Source organism: Cydia fagiglandana, chromosome 9, assembly GCF_963556715.1.
Source record: "Cydia fagiglandana chromosome 9, ilCydFagi1.1, whole genome shotgun sequence".
Classification (NCBI taxonomy): Eukaryota; Metazoa; Arthropoda; class Insecta; order Lepidoptera; family Tortricidae; genus Cydia; species Cydia fagiglandana.
Genome location: NC_085940.1, coordinates 15,000,694 through 15,028,524, shown reverse-complemented (window position 1 = coordinate 15,028,524; position 27,831 = coordinate 15,000,694). Strand labels below are relative to the sequence as shown.

Sequence of the window (27,831 nt, the reverse complement as noted above, 5' to 3'; positions counted from 1 at the left end):
TTGTAACTGGGCGTTTTAAGATGATTGTAGGTACAGGACATATTCAAATATATATTCAAATTCCAAGAAATTGTAGGTTCTTTCTACTTGAAGCTAAACTAAAAAGTGAACAAATAAATAGGACGAGTATACTAGAAGTAAAAATAAACTACAGCTAGGCGTTAAAACAACCTTGTAAAAATACCTTTAGTAGTATTGTAGTGTGGTAGTATCTTCGCCCACACTGATGCCCTTTGCTAATAAAGGCCCCTGTATACAATGGGCCAGCGTGGGCCAGTCTGGGGGACGCATTTATGCGGGAGAGAGAGAGCGAGCGGGCGAGAGTTAGAGGGAGCAAGTGATATTGCTATCTCATTCTACCGCATGGCTGTGTCGCTTGGACTGGCCGGCGTTGGCCAATTGTGTACAGGGGCATTAAGGTGTTAGAGGAGTGTTGCGGTTTGTGTCTATCACAGGAAGCAAACTTAAAATACTCGCATCCACGCCAAAATTGTTAAAAAAAAACTGGAGGCAAACAAAAATTCGCCTTTGAAATGTCACTGTCAATGTCAAAGTCACCTGTTTTGTTATGTCATTATTGTCATTTCAATGTCATTGGTTTTCATGTTTGGCCATAGCGCAATTTGTGAAAAACAATAATAAAACCGCATTGCAATGTCTTCTGACGAACAGAAAAATAGTTAACCGTCCGACAGTGATGTTTTTCCATATGGGGTGTGCCTCCTGCACAAATATTTGTTTAAAAACTGGCGTTATCAACATGCGCAAATCGTTACGTAGTTTGCATATAAATATTTTCCGCTAAGTATGCCTCAAGCGCTAGGCGCGTTTCAGAACGGATGGGCGATTGACACAGCTGCGCCGGTTGACCTCAGCGATAAAGATAATGAAGTAAGTCGGCCCCCTGCGGACTTGTTTGTCAAAGCTATCGATAAGTCGCCTTCGACCTTTTATAATTGTTATTCTCATTAGCCAAGCACATCCACTCTGTCCAACCAGTATTAGTGTATCCTTGCGATCCGTAAGAGCTAAACTTAATAATGGACAATTTATGCTTCGGGCTTAAAGCCACAATGCTTGTCAGGCAATGACAATAACATTGTGCGTCTACGTTCTCGTCTTATCAAAGACCTCCTGCAAAAGACGTTAAAATGTCGTCATGCGAGCCCACTAGTTAACGGCATGGATGGTAAGTCATCAGAATCATTAGTGCTGTGGTCACGAGATTGTTAGCTGTCCTTTTTTGGGAGTTTCGCTGGATTTATTTTAACGATGGAATACTTAACTCAGGTATAGTTACTGTAATCAAGTTAATATTAGTTTTGTAGATTATCAACATGTTCTGGCCGGTAACATCAATAAAGTTATTGTTAGCATAAATATATATGACATCCATTATACACATTGCTCGACCAAACACTCAAGATCCTTATGAGAATTTAATAAGCACAATATTTGACAACCTGTCTGGCTTAGTGGGTAGTGACCCTGCCTGTGAAGCCAATCTGTGTGTGTGTGTGTGGGTTCAAATCCTAGTAAGGGCATAAGGGCAGTATATATATATATATATATATATGTATTTATCTGTATAAAAGCATGTATATTGTCACCTAGCACCCATAGTACAAGCTTCGCATAGTTTGGGGCTAGGTTGATCTGTGTAAGGTGTACCCTAATATTATTTTATTTATTTTATTAATGTGCGTAACCTCAATCAGTCATACTTGAGGTAGGTGAGGTAGGGTAGTATCATAAGGATCAGTTTTTTAATTTTATCATAAGTATTTAGAATTCAAAGATTGACTTATGCAATTGTTAATTCTGTTTCACTAAAAACTGTTTAGCTGTGGTAATGACAACAGACAGAAATAGTGACAGTGCTATTTTCACATCTCAAATCTTAATTATGGAAGCAGTTCTTACATCACATACATACAAATTACATACAACATTTTTCTTATGGTGGTGAAAAAAAGTTAACATTGTCAGATAATCGGTGATATTGAAAGCATGGTATCATTAAATTTTATCTTAAAACCTGTACCTGAAATCCCACCACCGCCAATACCACCAACCTAAATTTACTGGCTTGTCACATCAAATATAATTGAGCAATTTGTCAGATTTTTAAAAGGAATAAGATATCTTCATTTGAGGAATTTGATGCCAGATCTTATGGAGAAAATGTCTTTTTAAATAGGTGTTATATTATGTTGAACTTACTTTAAAAGGCCATGTGTGTATCACTCAGTTAATATAGTTACATATTGGATATCTTATTGTTAATTTTCCATGGAAAACATGTGGAAAAAAATAATTATCTTCATAAACAAGATAACTGTGTTTTACTATTACTAATGATTTTATCACATAAAGTTATGCTTTTCATAAATATGTTAGATCATTTAATAAATCACATTATCTTATCATTATATAGAGGAGAATTTTGGAAAAACAATAATATTACTCAAGTAGGTACCTACTGAACAATTTCCAAAATACGTATTTTGGAAATGTGCTATGCAACGATTAACACTATAAAAATATTTTTATTTGTACAGGTGAGAATTCATACTTTTATTTGTCAACATTTAAACATGCCTATTAATTTATATAGATCTGTCTTCTTACCACCAAAATACACTGGACAATGGACCTTATTGTACTAATATAAAGTCTATTAGGTACCTATACAATGTGTACCTCTGATGGTACACTGATTCATTAAACCATGAGTAGACATCTCAAATCGCCAATTAGACTGCATAAGATAATAGCAGATATCTCCTTTATTTATTTGTTAATTATGAACTCTCCTGACCTTTGATTTGGAGTAATCATGTGCTAGTGTAGTGAAAAATGGGAATCTAGCCACTGCCAAGCAAAAACGAACCTTATGTATGATGAATAGAGTTTTATTTTCTATTTATACCTGTGGAAAATTTAATTTGCGGAAATTGATATTTTTAATTAATTGTCAATTTATGTTTTGTCTAAAGATCTCTTTAAGATTATTAGTTTTTGCGCAATAATTAAGCGTGTCCCCTTCATACTGTATGAATACCTACATTTATATAACATAAATGGCAACACCAGATAACTGTAAATATGTGACGTCCCACGGGTAAAGGTACCTTATGGCGGTTGGCGCTTACGCTATTATTAACGCCGCTCCAATATTATTGCGGCGCTATGTGACGTAAGTGCCAGCCACCATAAGGTACCTTTTACCGTGGAATGTCACATATTATGACATAGCAACACTGAGAGTTACTATGCTTTGTTATGGGTGTGGTTAAGTACCAATGATTTTGATGATAACAGTGATTTACGTCACTATTATATACTTTACGTTTTTTTCTCTTATATATTCTTATGTCGTTTACCTACAAAGTACTTACCTATGTACTTTTGTAGGTATATTAGCGGCTTTTGTCCTTGCTCTTATACAATGACGTCAATGATGTTACTAAATAATAATTCAATTAAAAATATTTGCAACATTTACTTATTTTGTAGTGTAGAATTGTAGATCATACATCATAACATTTCTTCAGATACATCATATATTATAAATGCTTAAACAAAGAAATACCCTTATTCTTATTTCTTATAAAATATTTCTGTCGGTTAGTTTTCAGCTCTGTGCGGCACGGTGTAGGTACTTAGAATGAGAATTCCAGAATATTTATTTTAAATCTGAATAAATTGGTACTATCTATTGAAAAAGTTTTTTTTTCAATAGATAGTACCAATTTACTATTGAAAAAAAAAGACCGAAGTGATCCCATAAGTGATCCGTGAACAAAGTTTTGTACGGAACACTAATAATGACAGTTTAATTAACAAACATTGAGATATATTAATCACACAAGTCGTTAAGTTCAAAGTGTCTAAACAAATCTTATAACCTATTCAAATAGTTGTGCAAACTCTTATTTGACTTAATCATCAGTAACAGTTAATTTAAACATTTAAAAATACTTAGCTCTAAATACTCTTTAACGATTGGCTAAACCGCTATCACTTCAACTTTGTACATGTACAGAGCATATCTCAGACGAGGGTATCAGTGGCTTGTACCCCCTAGTCAGAAGGCACGGATAGTAATTATCAGTGGGGGTACGACCTACGCCTCAAGACAGTAGATAAGCACCTCTATATAGGAGCTATCAACACAAGAACGAACAGTACATTGCTACGCTTCGTACAGTGCGCACGTTTCACAAAAAACTCTCTTCAACTGTGTTCGTCGTTCTATAAATTCGTTTCTCTTTTGTTTTCCTAAATGGCTAAATTCGTTGACAGTGATTTCCTTTCCCCCAATTAGTTTCGTTTCTGTGTTTGTTTTTAAAGACTTTACAAAGTTTACTGTCGCCTGTGCTGCAGGTTTTCAACAATTCGCGTTGACGATCGCATACATGCATTTCTTTTCGAGCGAATTGCTGCAAAAGATGACCATTACTCTAATGTTCCGTATCAACCCGATCTACTACTCAGATTACTCGGATACGATCTAAGATTGTATGTAAAGTCGTTCTCCCGGTCATTCTGCCATTGGCTTTACAATTTCGATAATTATAAGTTTGGTGTGTACTCCAAAGATATTACCTGACAGCGTTTATAAGTCAACATGGATATTGTGGCAAATGTAAGTTATGAGTAAAGTCTCTTATTCAACATTTCTTTCACCAATTTCCTCTCCTGACTTATTAGTGTATTGAACTGAACCAAAAGCCCACTACTTCACCATTTCATTATAAAACAAATCAACTTATCTTAAAGTGACTTCAGGCCAAAGTGTATCATACTCGTACGTCGACTCTACATATTCTTGATTATTAGACTAATTTCTTAATGCTTAGAGCTTAGAATGGTGTGAATAGAGACATTATTACTTTCTGATAGTCTTGTTGGTTGACAACAAAACGACTTTAACAACAAGAACTCGTTAAGGTGCATTGGGACAAGTTCGAACGCGGGATAAATTTGAAAACGGCATCAATAAAACTAGAAGCACTTCAAACTTTTGCAACACTTACACAGGGCCGTCTTAAACTATGCTGGGGCTTTTGGAAAGTAAAGAAAGCTAGTGGTAAAGAAAGCGAATTAAACTAACATTTCTCTATTATGATCTTCTATTTATTGTCGGTAATCAAATGATGATGATGATGATGTCCTCCCAGACGTATCCGTCGATGGCGACACCCGGACAAATCAGTATCAGGTATTCAGTAAAGCCTGACGTGCATGGGCTCGAACGTGACTTGCGAAACCGAGTTTTGTTTTAAACTTCCAAATCAAATATACTGTTACTATCTGTCCTTCGAGGCCCCCTGAGGATGGGGGCCCTGAGCACGGCCCCGTGTGCCCTTATGGTAAAGACGGTACTGTACTTATGCTATTCCAACGTTTGCTAAACATCTTTCTTACTGTTGTTACAGTAGAAACTGCTTTTAGTTCAGTAGATATTAGCCTTTTTATAAATTACCCATCTTTCGAAGTTATCCTAAAGCAACTTACCTCAGACTCCTAGTGGGTTTTGTTTGTACCTTTAAATTTGTAATGTATGTAGTTTAATGGAGCTGTTCCTTGCAGTACCACCCGGTGTTCAAGGCGTTCCTGGCCGGTTCCTTCTCCGGGACCTTCAGCACGGTGCTGCTCCAACCCCTGGACTTGGTGAAGACCCGTCTCCAGAACCCTGGGCAACTGGTGGCGGCGACTAACGTCAAGTGAGTTATTCATTCTTCTTCTTTCCGTGCCTCTTCCCATTATTTGGGGTCGGCCCTCCTCGTTCTCAAGCGCCAGGTCGGGCGATCCTGGGTTGTCTCTTTGTTCAACTGGGTCTGTTTCAAATCCATTGATATGGTGGACCACCAACTGAGTTATTCATTGCAATTTTTTGAATTAAAGGAATTGTGGGAAAGCACCTCCGCAGGCGATATTCGAACTCGCGATTGTGAGAGTTTGTCTAAGTTAACTTTGCACCGACTTGAAAAAACAAAGTGAAGGAGTGTCATTGTAAACGTCATATTTCCATGGAAGTTTGACGTGAATGGTGACATTGCAAATTCCACGCCGAGTTATCTAGGCCCGACTCTACCAGTATAGTATTTAATGGAACTTACCCCGAATTATCTATTTCAAGTTTTCCTGTTGATATAATATTCTATAGAATATTTTAGTAAGTATGACTGATTAGTTACTGACATGAATGATTGATAAATTAAGTCTTCAATTAGATAATTATGTTGATATGTTATCGGTGTTCCATGCTTTGTTTGCTATAGACGGTCTTATCATAAATAGGTACCTAAGTATAATAATTAACATGAGCAAATTTTTAAATCTACCGGTCTACCAAAAATCGGACAGGTATTTTATAGAAAGTAACCATTTTTTTTACTTTTACTAAAGGAATTGACTGAGTATGATGTCTAGAAAATTACTTAATACATTACATAGTTACTCTAGACCTCTAGGCCTCTCAATCTGCTGTTATTTGTATTTTGTCACGAGAGAGCCAGAATTTCAAAACCTAATTTCTTTAACTTCAACTCAAGTAAAATTAATTTACCTACTGTCACAAACATTGAACTGGCAACCGACTAGACCTTAATCTATAGCAAATAAGAATCCAATAAAACGACTTACATGATAATATCTTGTATTAAGTATTTGTCATCAAATATTATAATCACGGGTCGGGTTATTACGAAGTTCTCGGCTATCACGCGACGACACGTGCCCGGGTTGTTTACTTTCTGTTTACTTAATGGGTTTTAAAGCCAAAACATTGACTGTTTAGTTTATAGCACGTGTTTTAATTTTCTCATAGAATCTGCTAGAAAATCCCTTGCAGTAACTATGTATTTCTTATTTACTTACTATGAAACTCTAAATGATTCTAATAGTTTTAAGATTTCTGTAATCAAGCTTCCTACCTGAAGGGGTACCTACCTATTTCATACTCGCGAAATTACGACTCTAAACAATGGTGGTGGAAGGATTCCATGTCTAGATTTAAAAACCCCTTTTTTTAAAAGGCAATGTGGTATTTTTTACAATTCTTGATCTAACAGCTGATTTATTCTCGAAAATAATGCAAAAGATGACTGCAAATTTTGTCAAGACCCTCGGAAAATGGGAGATTAATATCAATTCTCCTTTCAGTGGCCGCATCCAACCTGGCATGATAACTATCTTCGCGAACATCGTCCGCCAAGAGCACATTATCGGGCTATGGCGAGGCATGGTACCCTCCGTCGCTCGCTGCGTCCCTGGCGTCGGCCTTTACTTCTCTTCCCTGCACTGGCTGAAAGCCAAGATGGGAAAGACCAGGAACCAGGACCTGGGGGCTTTGGAGGCGGTCGCTTTGGGGGTTGTTGCGAGGAGTATGAGCGGTGTCGCGCTGATACCTATCACTGTGATCAAGACGAGGTGAGTTGCGACTTTCATCATCATCATATGAGCCCTTTTACGCCCACTGCTGAGCATAGGCCTAGCTTCTAGTACGCCACTTGTCCCGGTCCTGAGGTAATCTCAACAGAAGTGACCCGCAATTTTCCGGATGTCGTCCACCCAACGAACCAACGGACGCCAGGCGCTTCTTTCATTTGAAAGCGGCCACCCTTTCATTTGAAAGCGGCTACCCTTTCATTTGAAAGCGTTGTTTTAAGGTTGAATTTTGTCAGATTTTAAAATTAGTACACAGACAGTAGCAGGACAGTCAATTTAGTAGGTAACAATGAAATGGGCAAATCCATGTGGTTCTATAAGTCATTGAAGTTTTAGGACGTAAATCGCCACGCAATTTTTTGGTATTTAGTTGTATTTTTCATTTTTATTATCATTATCACAAACCACAATCAGAACTGGGGCGTGGTGCAATTGTTTTTACTTGATTTCTCGATAACTTATGACCCGATACAATGACGTAAATAATTACATACCTAAATCGTTTATTCCACTTTTAATTTACATAAACTACCGCGTAGAAGTACTCACGCGGTCGAATCGCAGTTGCATATAATTTAATTTACATTGAATGATTGTAAAATTAACATTTAATTGAATTGCTTAAATTAGGTATTGATCTAAAGTTTATAAAATAATCAGATTACCATAGAAAGCGTCAAATTCCTCAGTTTGATAAAATAATAGAAAATAAATAGAGAATCTATTTATTTTTACTCTTTTATTTATTTTTATGATACGTAATATATAACTACTTCAATATATTTAACTATGTATTTTATTTTACTTTCAGATACGAATCAGGCGTCTATAAATACACCAGCCTAACAGGAGCCCTGAAGGCAGTATACAAGGCCGAAGGGCTGCGAGGCCTGTCCTGCGGCCTCGGGCCCACGCTAGCAAGGGATGCTCCGTTTTCGGGGCTCTACCTCATGTTCTACACGCAGACCAAGCAGGCTGTGCCTAAAGGTAACTGTCTACAAGTTCACAAGTCTAACCCAATGCAGTATACAAGGCCGAAGGGCTGCGAGGCGTGTCCTGCGGCCTCGGGCCCACGCTAGCAAGGGATGCTCCGTTTTCGGTGCTCTACCTCATGTTTAGGCAGACCAAGCAGGCTGTATCTAAAGGTAACTGTCTACAAGTACCTACACTAACCAAACCAAAGCCCTGAGAACAGTGTAGAAGCCCAAAGTCTCTATAATTACTGACTCACGTGTTTTTGGAGCTCTAGTTACCAACTTTCGGCCTTATTAACTAGGCAATAGATTTCTCAGAAACAAGACCACTCTTAGGTATGAATGGAATTATCTATACCTATTTAGTGATAAAAGTTGTTGTGCGTGCCATGATAAAAGCAGAAAACAACATTATCTTATTTAAAATACATGTCATGTTATATAAAGTTTTCTTACACCAATTTATCATTCATACACAAATAGATTATGATTAGATAAAAAATGTTTTGCACGTTTAATTCACATAAATAACCTAATAGAAACTTCTTCGACAATAAGATAGTGAAATTAATACAAGATAACATCATCGTCATTAGATTACATTGTAAATTATTCGTTGGCAACAGTATCGATAAATATGTAACCATCTGTGTTTAATATTTGCTAGATATTAATCATCATAGCTACAATAACAGCTGATGTTTCATTTAAAAGTGAACCATAGTACCTTTGCTGTAGGGTTCAATTTTAAATATTTTAATTGCTCGCTCCTACTTTTGTGTTTTTTACATTATGTGCTCTTGGCAACTGTTACATATAATAATTACTTTAGAGCGTTCTATACATTTTCGAACAAACAAGTCCACTCAAAATGAAACTTTATCACTTCACACTAAGACTCAATTTCAACCTCTCTTTACAGAATGGATGCAATCTCCAAGCGCAGCCAGCGCCATACATTTCACGTGCGGCGTCATAGCGGGCATAGCGGCGTCGCTAGTAACCAATCCCGCCGATGTTCTCAAAACTAAGATGCAGCTATACCCTGAGAAGTTTCCTAATGCTTTCACCGCTGCCCTTTACGTACATCAGGTAAATGCACCTAACGACTTTGAATTAAGGTTGAAATTAGCTTATAGCGGGCATAGCGGCGTCGCTAGTAACCAATCCTACCGCTGTTCTGAAAACTAAGATGCAGCTGTACCCTAACAAGTTCCCTAACGTCTCGACTACGACATTGAGCGACTTGCGACGGCGGCAGCGATAACCATAGGTTGGAGCGAGACACGTCGATTGGACCATACGCTCCAACCTATGGTTAATATCCCGACCGCCGTCGCAAGTCGCTCAATGTCGTGGTCGAGCCGTAATGAGTGGAGTCATGCAACCGCTGCCCTATACGTACATCAGGCAAATAAACCTTACGTCTTTGATTTAAGGTGTTAATTTGCTTGAAACGGGCGAAGTATCAATATTCGTTCGTTCAGTGCTCAAGCTGAAATGGATTTTCAAAATATACCTCACGATCTTAGAGTTAAGGTTGCAATAAGATTAGTTCAAATTGAGTATTTACCAGAAGTTCGAATTTAGCGCAGAAATTCAGAACCCTATTTATGTACAAATAAAGTTCAAGATTTTTTTCTAAATGGCTGATTCTACACAAGTAATCTAGTTTTATATGGCAACCTTTAGTTATCTCCCTTATTCTTAATAATAACATATATCTCTCTTTCAGACATACGGGATCAAAGGCTACTTCAAAGGTGCAGTGCCCAGAATGCTCCGCCGTACCCTCACCGCTGCCATGGCCTGGACTGTGTTCGAAGAAATTACTAGATCTATAGGTCTCAAATGATACCCTAATGAATGGTCCTAAGAGTTGATTCTATAGGGACCTTAATCTTAAGAATGCCATGCTTGCAAAATGAACCTTATGATGAAGAGCTTAGGTTGATTTTTGAATGGAGAAGCTGATTGAACAGATTTGATATAATGATAGGAATTAAACCTATTTTCAATTAAATATATTTGTACGAAATATATTGAGGTAATATGTAGTGGTCACAAATGTATTTTATTGTTATAAATAAACTAGTATTACTCGATGGAAATATATCCTTATATTTTGTTTATATGAACCTAAATAGTTTTAATCGATTTTATAGGCCCTTGGCGTTCAGACGGTTAAGCGCACACATTGGCAGAAATCGCTGCTCGAATGTATATTGTGATTTCCTGGTGATATGTTCCTGGTGTTCCTATATTTAGATCTATATACTATAATGTATATACGTGTTTCTTTCTTGTTATGTTTTAGGAGAATCAGTTCATGTATATAGTGTTATAACCAGTTATATAAACTTGCTGTCTCTGTTTAATTCGTTATTATAGAAAGTGATAGCATGCTAGATGCACTAAATGATTACTTGTTCAACTGGGCTTTAGTTATTGATTTTAATGTTTTCCATCAGGAAATGTGTGTTGTAGTATAACTACGTAAATGTATTACCTATATTTTATTAATCGTTTTGAAATGTTATATTTTTGATGATTAAATAAAGCTTTGGGCACAACAACTTTGTTTCTTTTCGCTACATACGGGTTTTACCGGCTGATAGCGCGTAGCTGGCGCCGGCACTGAATGTGTCAGATTACCAGGCTGACAGTTCAAAAATGACAATCGGATGTCAGTCTTACTCATTGAAGTGCCGTATGCGGGAAACATCTCCCTCAGCCTGGTAAAGAGTATGGTAAATGTACTAGTGCTCGACGCTGCACTAGTATTCGACAGCGGCACTTTATGTCAAAGTGACAAGGATTAAATTTGAATACAATAAAATCTTCGCCGTTCAAATTTAACCTATATTACTTTGACATAAGTGCCCATGTCGAATACTAGTGCAGCGTCGAGCACTAGTACTTCTACCTTATTTAAGAAAACAAGGTCTAACAAAACTAAACGTTTATTATACATATATACAAATACCTATTAATTAATTTATTCATATAAACTCCAGGCCTTCATACTTCAAATTTTCTACTAGCGTGTCATGTAGTAGCACCGTGCCGTCCGTTCTGAAAGCTGATATGTATGTGGCGGTCTTACCCTCGAACTCTGTGGTCTTCAGGGCCACTATGGCCAAATAAAGTAAGTGCAAATATTGTAAAAAACTGTGTAGGTACTCGAGGACTTTAGCTATCTTTCTATGAAAACAAATAACTCCAAATGTTGCAGTCTAGAGCTAAGCATGATACATAGTTTCGACCGCCTACTTTTCTAACAGCTCAATCAATTGCCTAAAGATCAATGACACTAAATTGTGCAGTTTTGTTTGTAGAAATAAGAGAAGTTAATAAAAACGAGGTCTAACAAAACTAAACGTTTATTATACATATATACAAATACCTATTAATTAATTTATTCATATAAACTCCAGGCCTTCATACTTCAAATTTTCTACTAGCGTGTCATGTAGTAGCACCGTGCCGTCCGTTCTGAAAGCTGATATGTATGTGGCGGTCTTACCCTCGAACTCTGTGGTCTTCAAGGCCACTATGGCCTCGTCGTTGGAGCCAGGGATGAACTTGAATGAGGAGAAACCCAGTTTCGGCTGGTGTTTTGTTATCTGTGAACAAAATAATTACACGTCGGTGACTCAAACAGTTGTAAGTATTATAGCATCTTTGTTTTGAGCTCATCCCTGGTTTTATTATAAGAAGTGCGGCTACACCGCCGCAGCAGGAGCTTCCACTCGCGGGCTACACCGCCGCGCTTTAGTGGATCATGTAGCGGGCTGCACCGCCATGTGGATCATTTAACCAGGCCATTAGTTACGTTTTGTCTGATTTCTCTATAATAATAAGCAATAGCTAACCTCGACAGCTTCAACCTTGTCGAAAGCAGCATCCGCAGTAATAAGATAGTTGCAGCCCATGACCTCATCCCTGGTCTCGTTATAGGAACTGCGGCTACACCGCCGCGGCAGGAACTTCCATTCGCGGGCCGCGGGTGACCACGCTCCGCTCTCGTGGATCATGTAGCCGGGCCATTGGATTTTGATCGCGCTGCGGATGGCTTTGTATTGGTTTATCCAGGATAAGTGTTGGACCTAGAAAATAAATTAATTTAACATTATAAATGCAAGAGTAATAACTGTCTGTCTTTACCTCTTCACACTTAAACTACTAAACCAATTTAGATGAAATTTCATATGGAAATAGTTTGATGGCCGAGGACGGACATAGGATAGTTTTCATCCAGGAAACCTCATCATTAAGGGGGTGAAAATGTGGGTCGTATTTATTATGGAAGTGGTACCTAATATGGAATATGGATATACTACTCTGCGCCGGTCCGTCACTGTAAACGCAAGCTCCTCGGTACGGAGCAAGGCCTATTGACTTCCTTGGAATGACGTGACCCTTCATAATTGTACATGTGTGCTCCGTTTCTAGAGCTGTATTGCCAGTAATTACCATAAAAATATTTTACTACAACAACATTGCTAGAACTGGCTTTGTCTATACGATTTCTAGGAACAATTCCAATTATTTTATCAAATATATTTTGATTTGTATTTTATGAAGTAGTCAAAGTCATATGTAAATTATTATTTATTTTTTGAAATATGTAAATTATTATCTATTTCAGTTTGTCTTTGTCTATGTTCATAAAATCTATGAAGGGTAGACGTGCCTCTACCCTCCTTGATAAAATTAAAAAAAAAAACTTTGTCAATAGGCCTCTTTGATAGGCCTTGATTTGAGTCTGGCCGGTAAGAACATAGACAAGACAAAAGTCTGTAATGTCAATGCTGTCATTTAAGTCATTTAACGCCAAAAATATAAATTTATTCACTTGAAATAAAAAAACGATTTATTCACTTGAAATATATTTATTTACCTATTAATTTAAAAATAAAAACTATTCATATGTACGAGCAACATATCTAGTTAAATGCGTCTTCGCACAGACTTAGTTAAATTTAAACCGTTGTCGCTCTTCCTTCCTTGCTGTATTATGTATCCGGCAATGGCGACTTCATCAACAATTCTTATCCGGATTATGAAAAGCCCTAATGTGTGTGTGGAAACCGTTGTACTAAACCAGAAACAGCGATAATTTCAAGGTAAGAAATATATCAATCTTTAAATAAAAATGAGCGTACTGACTAATTACCAAATTCAAATATAATAATTTAATCTTACTATCCCCGTAAGTCCCGCGGAAGCTATATCGCGTCCGAAATTATAATCTAAATTCATCATAGATGTAAAACCTCTCATTGTTTACGAGTAAGCTGGTAAATTTAGACCTTATAGGAATTAGCGACGTTAGTAATTAGGAAGTTAGATTATATTGTTTAATTTGTGACTATTTTGTTTTAGAAAGTGAATCATGGCTTGAGTGTGTGATAATAATATAATCCTGGCCCGTCATATGATTTCTTGGAAAAAGCTCAAAGGGCACGTATCTGCTGCATATACAGACTAGTTTTCCGGTGACCAAGAACGCTGCGTGGAGCTGTGGAGCAGAAATGTCCGATAACCGGATAGTTGTAATAACAACTTGTAACCATTTGCCATATCAATGTATGTATTCATATGTATTGCTCCTAACATATATACACTAATCCTAATAGGAATGAAAATATTTATATCTTAATAATACGTAACTTTTTGTAACCTTTTATATTTGACGAATTTTTAAATATAGTACCTAATCATTATCTTATAACGTATTTCTTTATTTATTTGTGATATGCTAATTTAAGAGCCCAACAACGTGCACACTAGCACCACTGCTAAAATAAATAATCGTGATTATTTAAGTTAAATTTAAATTTTACAGGTATTTAAAAAAGTGGCCGCTACTGACTGTATTGTGTATTTAAGTACCTTTTGAATACATCAAGCTAGTTTTTATGTTGCTGGATTCGTCAATCTATGAGCTCAAAACAAAAACGGCCGCTTTAGTTTTGAACGGGTAGGTTGACGAATCCAGTAACATAAAATTAGTTTAATGTATTCAGCAGTGGCGCTAGTGTGCACGTTGATGGGCTCTTAAAAACCTGACCCCAACAAAAAATAAAATAATACAAAAAGAAATTCCCTCTCCGGGATTCGAACCCAGGACCATTAGCTTCCTGAACTGGATTACTGCCAATACCCGCTAGGGGCGCTAGGCTAAACGGGTTGTCAATTCTAATTACAATGGTATCCTACCGAGCGCTAGTAGTATAAACGAACTTTTGAAGGGGACATTTTTTTGTATGGAGTTATCGTTCTTCTCCTAGTGAGTATTATATTCTTTGGTACGGAGTGGCGTTTTTCGACTTAAAATATGTGAGTGACGCGTTCTTAATATATTTAAAATAGATGAAATTGAGTGGAACAAACACGTGGTAATCAGTAAAGCGTGACATTTTCGAGCAATAAGTCTATATATATATAACTTGCGTCAGATAAAGTGGATTGTACAATGCTTTTATTGTAACTACTTACAATCTACATATCGTTTAATCATGCGTAAACTGTTGTTTTCACGATTAGTGTGATGCTGTTTCTAGGATGCTGATAATGAATGGGCATTGTTATCTTTGTTAAAGGATACCGCTAAGTACCTGTTTAAAATGCAATACAACAAATGATTTTAAACAGGTAACATCTTCACCGCTCGATTACCTGCCGATGAATGCATCGGCATTCGGCAGGTAATCTCTCAAGTGGATTCCGACATTTTAAAACCGTACGACTATACTTCTGGCTGAAAGGTGTCGTGTTTCGGAGGTTCCGGGGCAAACTGCCGAATCCGACACAAGAGCAGCAGACGCAACGGAGCCGCCGCCGTTTTGTCGTCTAAATAGTGTTTAGTTTTAAGTTTATAAAACACATATGTATGTTAGTCTGTAAGGTATTTGTAATATATCTAAAAAAAAATATATACCCTCCAAAGGCCCAAGGTCATGCCTATAGTACTTATTCAGTTCGATGAAATTTAAATCATATTCAATTGGAACAGGATCGCATTTGATTTGTTTCGGTCAATTTTCAAATAAAACCAAAATCAACTCTATTCCCTGTGCTAAAGGTTCAAATTTCAATGGCAAATTCTGGATTTTGCATTAGTATGGTTAGGATACTAAACTTCCATAATGGTATTTTGCTAAGGGTTATTACTCTGATTAAGAACTTTGAACACACCTATTGTGTGTGGCGCATCATTGTGAACCTTATGCACGAAGGTTGATATTGGGCTGCAGACGCACGCGTCAGTTAATGTCTTCGGCGGTCAAAGCGTTAAGCCATTGACGGATATCTCAGGACGGGCCTTACGGGCACTAAAAATGGTACTAGTGCAACGGTGTCACTCACGAATTCGAGCCAATCATGCGGTCTAACGCAACAAGTTGCGAACAATCGCGCGTGTGTTGCGAACTCATCACCAATCGCGTTGTGTGGTGTCATACCGCTGTACTGGCTTCATTCATGCCCTATTCTTACTGCATGTAAGGCCAGTCCTAGATATATGTCAATGTGTTAAGTATATATTGACATAAAAGACAGGATTTTGCTAGCTTTTTGTTCAGAAAACTCAAAAGAGAGCCTTTAGTAGTATTTGTTTTATATATATTTATAAATCTTACCTCTCCATGTATGTTAATGACTTTCACCCACATAGGGTCATAGCTCTGGAAATCACCGGCAGCGGTAGTCCATTCCTTCCCCATGGAGCCAACATAAAGGATCTCATCTTTCACCGTTGCCCACTCTGTTTTGAAGCCCTTCTCCACGTGACCGTTCCCATCCATCAGTATCACCCACGGTATCATCTTGTTATTCACTATTTCGAATACCTGAAAGAATTTTATTATTATTATTATTTCGTTTTAGACAGGCAGTTGATGCTGGTGCGTCTAAATCATAGTTCACTTAGCACGATTTCACTGTTTAGATAGTTTATCCAGTATGTTTTAGCGGTAGCTGTAGAGTTCACAACTTCCGAGGGTAATTTGTTCCAAGCATTTACTATTCGGTTTGCAATGAGGTTTTTAGCGATATTTTGTTTTATGCTTTGTGGTTACTAGTTTAAGGTAGTGTCCTCTTGCGCGCGTGTTTGGGTTTCGAGTGAACAGGTCGCTTAGTTCAGGCGGCGTAGCACGGTCGCGTTTTTATCCCTAGTCACCATGCCTGTCACGTTCTAACAAGTACGTAAGTGCGAAAGGGACGCGCATAATGATAGTCGATAAAAATGGAACCGTGCTGCGCCCGCTGGACAGTCGTAATATCCATGAATGATTTTAAATGTCTCGATCAAGTCGCCACGTTCACGCCTTTTTTGCAGTGTTGTCAAGCCCAGCTTGACTAATCTTTCCTCGTACGAAAGTGACTTTAACTGTGTGGGAATTTTAGTAAATCTATTTTATTTGGTTTTTAGAAAATAAATAAAGGGCCATGGTTTTGTGTAAAGTACTTGGTAGCAAAGAGGTTACGTTAAATTCTTCCCCATTTTTTATTTAACAGTGAATTATGAACAGTCAGTGTTAAATAAATTTTTACATTTTTGCAACTTAGTCCTTTGTAATAATGCGAAAAACCGGGCAAGTGCGAGTCGAACTCGCGCACGAAGGGTTCCGTACCATAATGCAAAAAAAAAAGAGGTCACCCATCCAAGTACTGACCACTCCCGACGACGTCCCGACGTTGCTTAACTTTGGTCAAAAATCACGTTTGTTGTATGGGAGCCCCATTTAAATCTTTATTTTATTCTGTTTTTAGTATTTGTTGTTATAGCGGCAACAGAAATACATCATCTGTGAAAATTTCAACTGTCTAGCTATCACGGTTCGTGAGATACAGCCTGGTGACAGACGGACGGACGGACGGACGGACGGACAACGAAGTCTTAGTAATAGGGTCCCGTTTTACCCTTTGGGTACGGAACCCTAAAAACGTGGACATATTTTATCGTACTTTTAATATAAATAAAAACAATTTTAATTTTGCCGTGCGACGTCCCGACGTTGCTTAACTTTGGTCAAAAATCACGTTTGTTGTATGGGAGCCCCATTTAAATCTTTATTTTATTCTGTTTTTAGTATTTGTTGTTATAGCGGCAACAGAAATACATCATCTGTGAAAATTTCAACTGTCTAGCTATCACGGTTCGTGAGATACAGCCTGGTGACAGACGGACGGACGGACGGACGGACGGACAACGAAGTCTTAGTAATAGGGTCCCGTTTTACCCTTTGGGTACGGAACCCTAAAAACGTGGACATATTTTATCGTACTTTTAATATAAATAAAAACAATTTTAATTTTGTTATATACTTACATTCTTATTTTCATAATTTTTCCTGGACTCATATACTAGAGGTAGGTAATTTGAGAAAATATTTTTATTGGACAGTTATCATAGCTAACGCACACGAGGAAATTCTGGGGTTTATTCTTCAAACCAAAATGATACAGCAATAGCATTTTCATAAGCTTAAAAATGAGGTAGGTAAGGTGTTAGTGTAATTCCAATTACTTCAGGATGTTGGGTAGTCCCCAAAAGGGACTCTAATGTCTCTAATATTAGGTCCTTACATATGAAATTGGCGTTTGGCGAACTGGCAACTTTGGTTCAAAATATGTGGCGTTCGGCTAGGAATTCCAAATTCAAATTTATTTCAAATTTAAGACCATGTATTTCTGTGTTCGAATTACGAAATTTATTTGTTATCGCGTCATTTGTTTTTCTTTCACATCGTTCTGTTCACAATATGGAGAACTTAAAATATCGCTATATTTACGAATATGAGTTTCACCTCGGCACTAGTGCTGCAGAAACGGCTCGTAGGATTAACAATGCGTATGGGGAAGCTACTGCAAAAGAAAATACGGTACGTTATTGGTTCCAACGTTTCCGTTCTGGAAATTTTGACCTACAGAACAAGCCCCGTGGACGGCCGGAGACAGAAGTTGATAACGAAGAATTAAAAGCAATTGTGGAAGCAGATCCATCGCAAACCACGTCAGAGTTAGCGGCAGGCTTCGGTGTGAGTGATAAAACCATTTTGATTCACTTGAAACAAATTGGAAAAGTGAAAAAACTTGAAAAATGGGTACCGCATGAATTGAGCGACGCAAACAAAGAAACACGCGTCGAGTGTTGCGTTTCACTTCTCAACCGGCACAATAATGAAGGCATTTTGAATCGTATCGTTACTTGTGATGAAAAATGGATCCTGTACGATAACCGGAAACGTTCTTCACAATGGCTGAACCCAGGTGAACCAGCCAAATTCTGCCCGAAACGAAAGTTGACTCAGAAAAAGGTACTGGTAAGTGTCTGGTGGACTAGTGCCGGTGTCATCCATTACAGTTTCTTAAGATCTGGGCAAACAATCACGGCTGATGTGTATTGTCAACAATTGCAAACGATGATGGAAAAGCTAGCCATTAAACAACCCAGACTGGTCAATCGATCTAGCCCACTGCTGCTTCAGGACAATGCTCGACCACATACGGCACGTTTGACGGCCGCAAAACTAAGGGAGCTGCGACTGGAATGTCTTCGACACCCACCATACTCCCCGGACCTTGCTCCAACTGATTACCATTTTTTTCGGAATTTGGACAACTTCATGCAAGGAAAAAAATTCAATTCTCACGAGGCTGTCCAAACGGCCTTCAAAGATTTTATTGATTCTCGCTCACACACTTTTTTTAGTAAAGGAATCAATGAACTACCTTCGAGATGGCAAAAGTGCATAGATAGCCATGGTACATACTTTGACTAAATAAAAAAATAATTTCATAAAAAAAAATCGTTTTCATTTCTGCCATATGAAACGCCAATTTCATATGTAAGGACCTAATATTAATCTTTTTTATATGAATTTCGGAATAAATGTCATTCTGAAGTAATTGGAATGACCCAATCACACCTTTTTTTAAATCAGGAGAAAAACCAGAAGGTTGAAGGAAGAGTTCAAACCTCTTCGGTGCTTCGGGGGATGGTACGGGTGAAGGAAAAAATTCAAAACAAGTGTCAAAGGTTGGGTCTTGTATTTTTAACATTGCCAAACTAAGAGTTACCTCAAAACTTACCCTTTCATTGAGGCTGTATGGTAAAAATACTTTACATTTACATTGTCTTCTGTTACCATGATAGTTACTCATGAAATAAAACTATTGAAATGGATTATATTGCGTATATTGAATTCATACTACATCCTGAATCTGTGTTAACATTATTCATAAGAAGTTTGTATTCAACAAATAAAGATCATTATTATAGTATATCTTGTTATAAATAATAAGTTGTGCTCTGGTGTAATTGACCCCTTAATTGATGTCTTTTAATGATAATATTTTTTTTTATTCTTATCTCAATTTGAGAAGTTGAACAAAGGCATGATAATAATTTAAATCAAACTTTTTTTATTTTTAACAAGCAGAAACCAATTCAGGTGAAATTTGGTCTGCGAACAATGCTATTAACCCGTGGAACACCATAGTATGGAACTCCTATACTAATAACTATCACACATGTAACAGTAGGGCGCTCCACGGGTTAATTCAAATCTCACCCAAGCAAGTCATTTTTCCACTTTTAAATTTAACTTAAACCTAGTAGTATTTTAACATGCATTGAACTTAAAAATGTTTATCAAAGTACAATTGTATAAAGTACTTTAATAAACTTAATTTCTTCAACTTCTTTTTTTATATGAAATGATGAAATATTAGTTAGTCTAAGCGCCACTTGCACCATTCCACTAACCCGGGGTTAACTGGCTAACCTGGAGTCACCATGGTGACCAGTACAAATATACACTGAGTTAACAGTTTAACTGCTTAACCCCGTGATAGTAGGATAGTGCAAGTGTCGCTAATTGGAAAAAGTAAGACTTACCATTCCTGATCTGTCATCAAATGTCAGCAGTCTCCCATCATAGACAATCAGCTCCGACAGCTCCATTCCTCTACCCTTGTGAGAGTAAGTAGAGGATAGAAGTGTCGCTGGCTGACTGTCCCACGCAACAGCCACATGTTTCTTCACCGCATCATAATGCAGCAATCCTTTCTTGAGATAACTATGGAATGTATAAGGATGTGTACTACTCTTCGAATTAGTATCCATGTCAGCCACTATACCAATTCTGAACGTCACCACATCCCCTGACACTACAGGTTTCGTCAACGGATAAGTAGCATTGTATGGCCTTGTGATACTACTCCATTTCTGTACAATATGAGGCTGGCTGCTCGTCCAGTTACAATAAAATAATATTAAAAGAAATGCGGCAATCATTCCGACTAAAAATATCAAGCGGGGCTGCAATGTCACAGCGTTACCGACCCTGTATGTGGCGGGCGTACGTAGTGCTTTGCGCCAGTCCCGGAGTGAACTATTCATTTTTCGCTCTTCCAAGTCGTAGTTATACATAACTTAGATAAATATTATCGCATCATTCGCTGATAAACTTTAACTGACTAGCGGTATAATTAACTAATATGGTAAACTATTTAGCGATATTGAAACGTGTTAGTTTTACACTAATTATTGACACATTGGCACTCAATTTTTGGATGTAATGACCCCGATTTTTAATTTGACTAAGTATGCAGCACTGAAAGATGATTGAAGAGAATTGTGGCGAATAATATGGTACATTTTCGAAAATATTTTATTTTAACCCCATGAAATCATAAGTAAATTTTGTCATCTATCAAAAACACTATTACTACAACCTATTTGACGTTCCAATCTGCGCGAATCAATAATAACCGAACAAATTGTTTAGTATTTTGTTATGCTAAAATGTTACTTTTTATGATAGGAATTATTAGAAAGTTATATTTAGTAACATGATAATAGCTATCGAGGGCCCTTTGAAAAATAAAAAATCATCGTGGGCTTGGAAATCATGAAGCTATATCTGCATTCTGAGGGAATGCGTGAACCAAAACGTAAAAACCTAAAAATATCTCCAGCTGATGTGTCAATGTCAAACTGACGTTTGCATTTGGTTGAAAACTGTTCGGCACACATTTTTAAAAGCTATTTGTAAACAAAACCTAATGTTTAGTCCAAAGAGAGTCCAAAACACAGACCAACTCCTAGGCGGTTTTCTGTGGTCCAAAAGTATTACATATTATATTTTGAAAACAACGAAGACCCCTATTATGGTGTCAGGATGGTCTCTGGCAAGAGGCCCAAAAGGGATAAGTGCAGGGTGCAGGGGGATGATACTTATACTTATATATACTGGTTGGATTAGGTTTCAGGGAAAGTAGGCCCGGTACTAAATGTTTTTGATGAAAGTAAAATCCTAAATCGCACTAGGTAAAGCCTAACAAGTTCCTTTTTAGCCCTCGCCACGTTGCGGATTTTCGATGGAACTAATTTATTTTAATGGCAATTATTTTGTTTGACATCCGACATTGAAAGTCATTGAATGTCACCGATGTAAACAAATCGAAAATGATTGTAAATATTTCAGGATAATAATAAATTTTGCAATCAAAATGCCCAAAAAAATTCACACCGATGCTAAACAAATAATTTTAAATACATTAAAATACTTGCGACAGAAAAAGGATACGGGATTCAGTAGCATTCCATTAAACAATGTTGTGAAATTATTTGTTGACATGACGGGTACTGATTTTCATAGTGAGTTTGTAATAAACTGGTTAGTTTTGTACTAAATATGAATATGAATTATTAAATTATTATTTTTCTCATTTAAGGCGTCTTTAGTGCTATAATCAAAAATATTTATTATAAGTCACCACGAGTGACTGAATCTGGTAAATAGATAGATAGATAGATAGATAATATTTATTTCTGATTGAAAATTTACATGTTATTCTTCCTTAAAAATAGCAGAAATTCACAAAAAGATCGTCAAGTGTATACAAACAAAATTAAAAGAATAATAAAAATAATAGTAAATTGTGAATCAATAATGTCAAAAATAAAATAGAATAGAAATCAAATTAAAATGTCATAAAACTTAACTAAAACCTAAAACTATTTTGTATATAATACTAGGGCTTTCCTAGGTCATATAATGTCATATTCCATAAATTAAATTAAATGTCAACAATCAATACAAAAAACAATATGAAATAAAATAAAAACAATAATTTCAATTTAATACCAAGTAAAATTATTAATATTTGTATTGTTCACTGTACTCTTTAACAGAGTACAGCGATGTCGTTAGGAACAGTTCTTTTAGTCGGCGATCAAATATGTCGTCAGAGGTTTCATTTCTGATACTGGCGGGTAGACGTTCATACAGCGACGGACCTATTACTCGTGGGTTTTTGTCGAGCAGCGCTAGCCGCCGCGGCACGGGCAGTAATCGCCCTGTTTGGCGGGTTATTCCGCCAAGCATATTCGACCGTTTGAATTGGTTAATATTTTTGCGCGTAAACATTATAATTTCATACACGTAAAGCGAGTAATAGGTCAATATATTGAATTTTTTAAAGAGTTCTCTACACGAGTGCCTCGGACTCACACCTGCCAATATTCGTATAGCCCGTTTTTGTAATATAAATACTCGGTCTGAATCGGTTGAGTTGCCGTATAAGATTATACCGTAGTGCATCAGTGAAAAGAAATATGCATAGTATATTTGAATTAGAGCATCATTTGAGACAATTGGTTTCAGTTTGCGCAGCGCAAACACAGCGCTGCCCAACCTTTCACACAAGTTGTCTATGTGTTCTTTCCACTTCAGCTTGGCGTCGATGGTGAATCCGAGGAACCTGCATGAGTCACAGCGTGGTATCGGACTCTGTACTAGTGGAATGTGTCTAGTATGTCCAGCTGAGAATAACATTACGTTCGATTTCGAAGTGTTAAGGACGAGGCCGTTTGCCGAAAACCATTTGTGAAGTTGGCGGTAAGCGTTTGCTATATTTTGCTCGAGTTGCAAGTGTGTGTGAGCGGTTACTATCACGGTTGTGTCATCGGCAAACAACACCGTCATACCTTCGGTAACAGAGGCAGGGAGATCATTAATAAACATTAAAAACAGGGTGTTTCCGAGCGCCGATCCTTGTGGTATTCCTAGTTTTAACACACCTGCTTCGGATCTCGTGTTTTCAATGGAGCCCGATGTCTCCATTTTGACCTCGACCGTCTGCTTTCTATCATTTAGGAACGATGCAAATAAGTCATGAACTTTATTTCTGATTCCATAGTGCTCTATCTTTTCCAATATCAGTTCATGACTTATAACATCGAACGCTTTCGATAAATCGCAGAATACCCCTGCTACCTTCTCCTTTGTATTTAAAGCGGTTGAAACGCAGTCATATATTTGATAAGCCGCTGTTGTCGTTGATCTATTTTTTCTGTATGCAAATTGTCTGTCCGTTAGTAGGTCATTTGTCTCGAGATGATTCATTAACGTGTTTGATAAAATAGATTCAATCATTTTGGAAACATTAGGTACAATGGTGATGGGTCTATAATTATCCACAGAACATTTTTCCCCTTTACCTTTATATACTGGACACACTCGTGTGCATTTCAGTACGTTAGGGTACACTCCGGAAGCAAACATGGAGTTTATAAGTTCCACTAGTAACCCTGCAACGACTGGCCAAACGCACTCGAGTATGTTCAATGATATATCATAAATATCTAAGGTCGTGTTTTTTTTCTTCAGGGACCGCAACGTACGGTTTAGGTCTGTTAGTGTAACTGTGGGTAAAACAAGTTCAGGGGTGTTTGTGTTTTGTAAGTGTTGTTCTAAGTACTGTACAGAGTCCGGTTTATTAATATTTAATTTAAACTTCGAAGCTACTGTGAGAAAGTGTCGGTTTAGGTATTCTGGCACATCTCGAGGTGGTATTCTGTTCCCGTTTTCATCCTTTAGGGAGATGGTATGTTGCGGTTGTTTTGTGGACGTTTCGTTGTTGACTACACGCCACATTTCTTTTGACGGGTTTTTGTTGTTGACGATGCGATTAGCAAAGTATTCACGTCGTGCTGTCAAAGACTCCGATTTTATGCGATCAGCTTGATAGCTGATGCGTTCCGCTAAAGTTTCCAGTTCCGGGTACTGACGTTTCATTTCAGTTAGATCATTATAATCTAAAATTAGTTTCGAGAGGGTTTCAGTGAGCCATGGGACCGATTTACTTTTCTTGATTAAAATATTTTTGGTCGGGAAATGAATATCAATATAATACCTTAAAACATTAAATAATTTATCAAATTTATGGTCAATAGAAAGCATGTCATCAAATATAAAATTCCAATTGTAATTTTCAATGTCAATAAAAAATGCTAATAAGGATTGGTCAGTATATAGTCGCTTTTGGATATAGGTGTTTGGCTTGATTTTTTGTCTCAACTCGTCAGTGGGCAAGGTAAACACCTGGGCGCTGTGGTCGCTGATGGGGGTGTCAAGCGGAGCAGCCGCGACGCCCCGCTATATAATATATATACGGAGGTCGAATATTTAGAATCAAATTATGGCGGATAGGTAAATTATTCATACTTAATTATCAACTAAACATGCTCTATCGATTGGGTTTCGATTGGGAAACATACTTCTACAACTCACATGTACATAATTGTATACCTCACTCGCTCTTGCACGATGCCAATACACACTGTCCCGACTATTCATGACGTACACGTATTGTTGCTATATGTAAGCTGTTTGTAGCGACATTATATCAGGGCTAAAAAAGAACTTGTCAGGCTATACTATGATTTTTCTTAAGATCGATCGATTCGAAATTAAAATAAAACTTATTTGCTACATATACATTTGCATTTATTTGCATTTGTTATACTTACATGAATAGAATAAACAAATGTGATTAAGTATGATTCTTGCAAACTTTCTTTAGTTTAGGATTCTCTTTTTTTTTTTAATCTTCGTATTTTAAAGGGAACCTTTATCAAACGGGACATGTCGGCTCCGTTGGGCCTCTACATTACCTACATCACACACACATCACATTACATTATCATTAGTTTAGAATTCTCATGAGTTGCTATCAAGAGTTTAAGTTAAATTTAAAGTTGGTCAAGCAGATCTTGTCAGTAGAAAAGGCGGCAATTTTGAAAAATGTAGGCACGAAGAGATATCGTCTCATAGAAAATTTGAATATCGCGCCTTTTTCTACTGACACCATTTGCTTGACCATCTATCATAGGAGGTAGCATCCCATAGAAGTGGTATACGCGTGCCTCCGTGAGGGACAAAACATACGCAATGCGACAATATTAAAAACACGTTTTAACATTCCTGACAATATACTAAAAACAGTCTACGTAAATCAGTCGGGTTATTTGTTGCCCACCATAAACCATACTAAATTTATGGTGGGGAACAAACAAAAAGTGAGACTGTGACAAGGACAACCAATAATACCGCTTTCTCTGCTACTCCTCCTGAAAGTTATATAAGTGTATCTCGTTCGGTCATTTGGCCCCTCCCCCGTTTCATCTCTATATTATTGTACCTCTATGCCATCTATAGTTTGTAGTTAGTTAGTTTTTAGTATAATTGTATGGATCTAGGTTTGAAATAAATTATTTTTATTTTTATTTTTTTCTTATTACTTTTTACCTGCCTACCGCAAACGACCGATCCGACGTGTTGCCTCCCTGTCACACTTATGTACGAATTTACACGTGCGACAGAGAGGCATCACGTCCAAGGTGTTTCGCGGCAGGCCCTCAGACCATATCTTTACCGACCGCCTCAGTTAAACGGTAGACCTACACAGTTGGAACCCTGAGTAACCTGAGTTCAACCATCGGCGGCCTACTTACGATTGTGTACTTGTGTAGACATATGACTAATCTTATGAAAGTGCAAGTTATCTATATTAGAGAACCCACTAACACAGTCGAAATAAAAACAAAATCGTACGTGCGAAAAAAAGAAATTGCACGTTAGCTTTCACTGGATCGAGTAATTCAAAAGTGATTAGGTCCACGGACATCCTACCGCCGCAAAAAGTTTAATTGAAATAAGATCAGACTAAAGTGTTTCGGTATAGTCTGCCAATTGATATTCTTTACTTTTTGTGCGCTCTTTTTGATGACTTCCGCGCGGTAATATGTAATACGTGCAAACAATTATGTATTTAGTTGCATGTTCTACTATCAATTTAGAAGTTAATGCGAACTAAATGATGATGAAATTGTGATTTAAATTGAATTATTTATTATGAGTAGATTTGCCTCTGTAGGTAGTAGCGTCTGTTCGGAAAGAGAAGAGCCGCGGAATGTATTGGGCCCCATACATTCCACAACTCTTCTCTTTCCGCACAGACTCTAGATAAGTAGATTTGTATAGTCAGACCGTAAAAAGTCTGCAGCGATTTTGATAGCCCACGCAGTGCAGGTGTCATTTTAAACGTCAAACTTCTATGAAATTATGACGTATACATAACACTTACACTGCGTGGGCTATCAAATCCGCTGCAGACTTTGTTTGGTGCGACTATAGAGGCAGACCAAAAAGGAGATGGCGTGGCTTTTGCAGTGACTGGCGGGAGGGAGTTTGTACCAAACCGTGATGAGAGGCGAAAGAAAGGGGAGGCCTTTAGCCCCCATTCGCACGACATCGACAGCTTTTTCAACGCGCGTTAAAAAAGCGCTTGAATCTGTCCGCACTCTAAATTCAATTTAACGACCAAGGCTTAAAGTCGAAAATCCAACAACGCTTGATAAAAAGCGCCACCGCTGTCGTGTGAATAGATACATGATCATCCATGATTATTTGTGTCATTCAAACGCTTTTTTAACGCGCGTTGAAAAAGCTGCCGTGCGAATCCCCATTCTTATTCAGCAGCAGCAGCGGCTATTAAAAAAGTTAATACGGTTTCCGGTGGCTCCGCCAGTGTGCTAACCGCTTTAAAATAGACATGTCAAGCCTGCAATTGGTAATACATTCCGTATTTATTACAACTTGGTAGTTGCAATGGTCACGATATTTTAAGAGCGTAATTAATAGAGACTGGGTCGGCATCGGCATTTAAGATATTTTAATGACATCTCGTGATCGAATTTAAACAGCGGATTTTGACAGTTTGCGCGAGCATACATTGCAATACATAGTGAGAGAGACGAAATATACCTACTTTAATATACCGAGGTATATCGCCTATAACATCTCAATATGCCTTGCGATAAGATATCGTAATACCAAAATATATTACAGCTTTCTGTGTGGATTCTGTCAAATAGTACGTAAATGACGTAAAAGATATCGTAAGATGCCGTACCTATATTATCGCTCCGTTTGTGACGGGCTTAAAGTTTCGTATTTATTATAAAAAAGTTTAATATTATGCGGAAATTATCAATAGGTAAAGGCTGGCATATAAAAAAATCTCTCGATGATAATAAAAC

General features: G+C 37.4%; 2 protein-coding genes across 4 annotated transcripts; one reads left to right on the top strand and one right to left on the bottom strand.

The window, feature by feature from the left end:
* The first annotated feature begins 585 nt into the window (after positions 1 to 585).
* Positions 586 to 11,008, top strand: LOC134667446 (mitochondrial glycine transporter B-like). 3 transcript variants are annotated; one of them, XM_063524856.1, is made up of 6 exons: positions 586 to 891; positions 5,599 to 5,732; positions 7,174 to 7,440; positions 8,270 to 8,445; positions 9,355 to 9,524; positions 10,168 to 11,008. In XM_063524856.1, the coding sequence occupies exons 1-6, from the start codon at positions 808 to 810 to the stop codon at positions 10,285 to 10,287; spliced, it is 951 nt and encodes a 316-aa protein (XP_063380926.1). In that variant the 5' UTR covers positions 586 to 807; the 3' UTR covers positions 10,288 to 11,008. The 3 variants fall into 3 exon arrangements, with proteins under 3 accessions (XP_063380926.1, XP_063380928.1, XP_063380927.1); XM_063524858.1 differs by lacking the exon at positions 586 to 891 and adding an exon at positions 1,187 to 1,290; XM_063524857.1 differs by lacking the exon at positions 586 to 891 and adding an exon at positions 4,092 to 4,651.
* Positions 11,009 to 11,799: 791 nt separating this feature from the next.
* LOC134667445 (apyrase) lies at positions 11,800 to 21,175 on the bottom strand. The gene is made up of 4 exons (XM_063524854.1): positions 20,341 to 21,175; positions 16,079 to 16,288; positions 12,308 to 12,541; positions 11,800 to 12,058 (listed from the first exon to the last, which is right to left on the bottom strand). Exons 1-4 carry the CDS (start codon positions 20,872 to 20,874, stop codon positions 11,855 to 11,857), a joined length of 1,182 nt encoding a protein of 393 aa, XP_063380924.1. The 5' UTR covers positions 20,875 to 21,175; the 3' UTR covers positions 11,800 to 11,854.
* Between the last annotated feature and the right edge of the window lie 6,656 nt (positions 21,176 to 27,831).

Bases quoted from the DNA above. Each gene is read 5' to 3' on its own strand.
- LOC134667446 (XM_063524856.1), top strand. From the start codon at position 808: ATGCCTCAAGCGCTAGGCGCGTTTCAGAACGGATGGGCGATTGACACA. The intron at 892-5,598 runs GTAAGTCGGCCC...TGTTCCTTGCAG, and splicing joins TCAGCGATAAAGATAATGAA to TACCACCCGGTGTTCAAGGC. The intron at 7,441-8,269 runs GTGAGTTGCGAC...TTTTACTTTCAG, and splicing joins ATCACTGTGATCAAGACGAG to ATACGAATCAGGCGTCTATA.
- LOC134667445 (XM_063524854.1), bottom strand. From the start codon at position 20,874: ATGTATAACTACGACTTGGAAGAGCGAAAAATGAATAGTTCACTCCGG. The intron at 16,289-20,340 runs GTAAGTCTTACT...AAATTCTTTCAG, and splicing joins TTGATGACAGATCAGGAATG to GTATTCGAAATAGTGAATAA. The intron at 12,542-16,078 runs GTAAGATTTATA...TTTATTTTCTAG, and splicing joins TCATTAACATACATGGAGAG to GTCCAACACTTATCCTGGAT.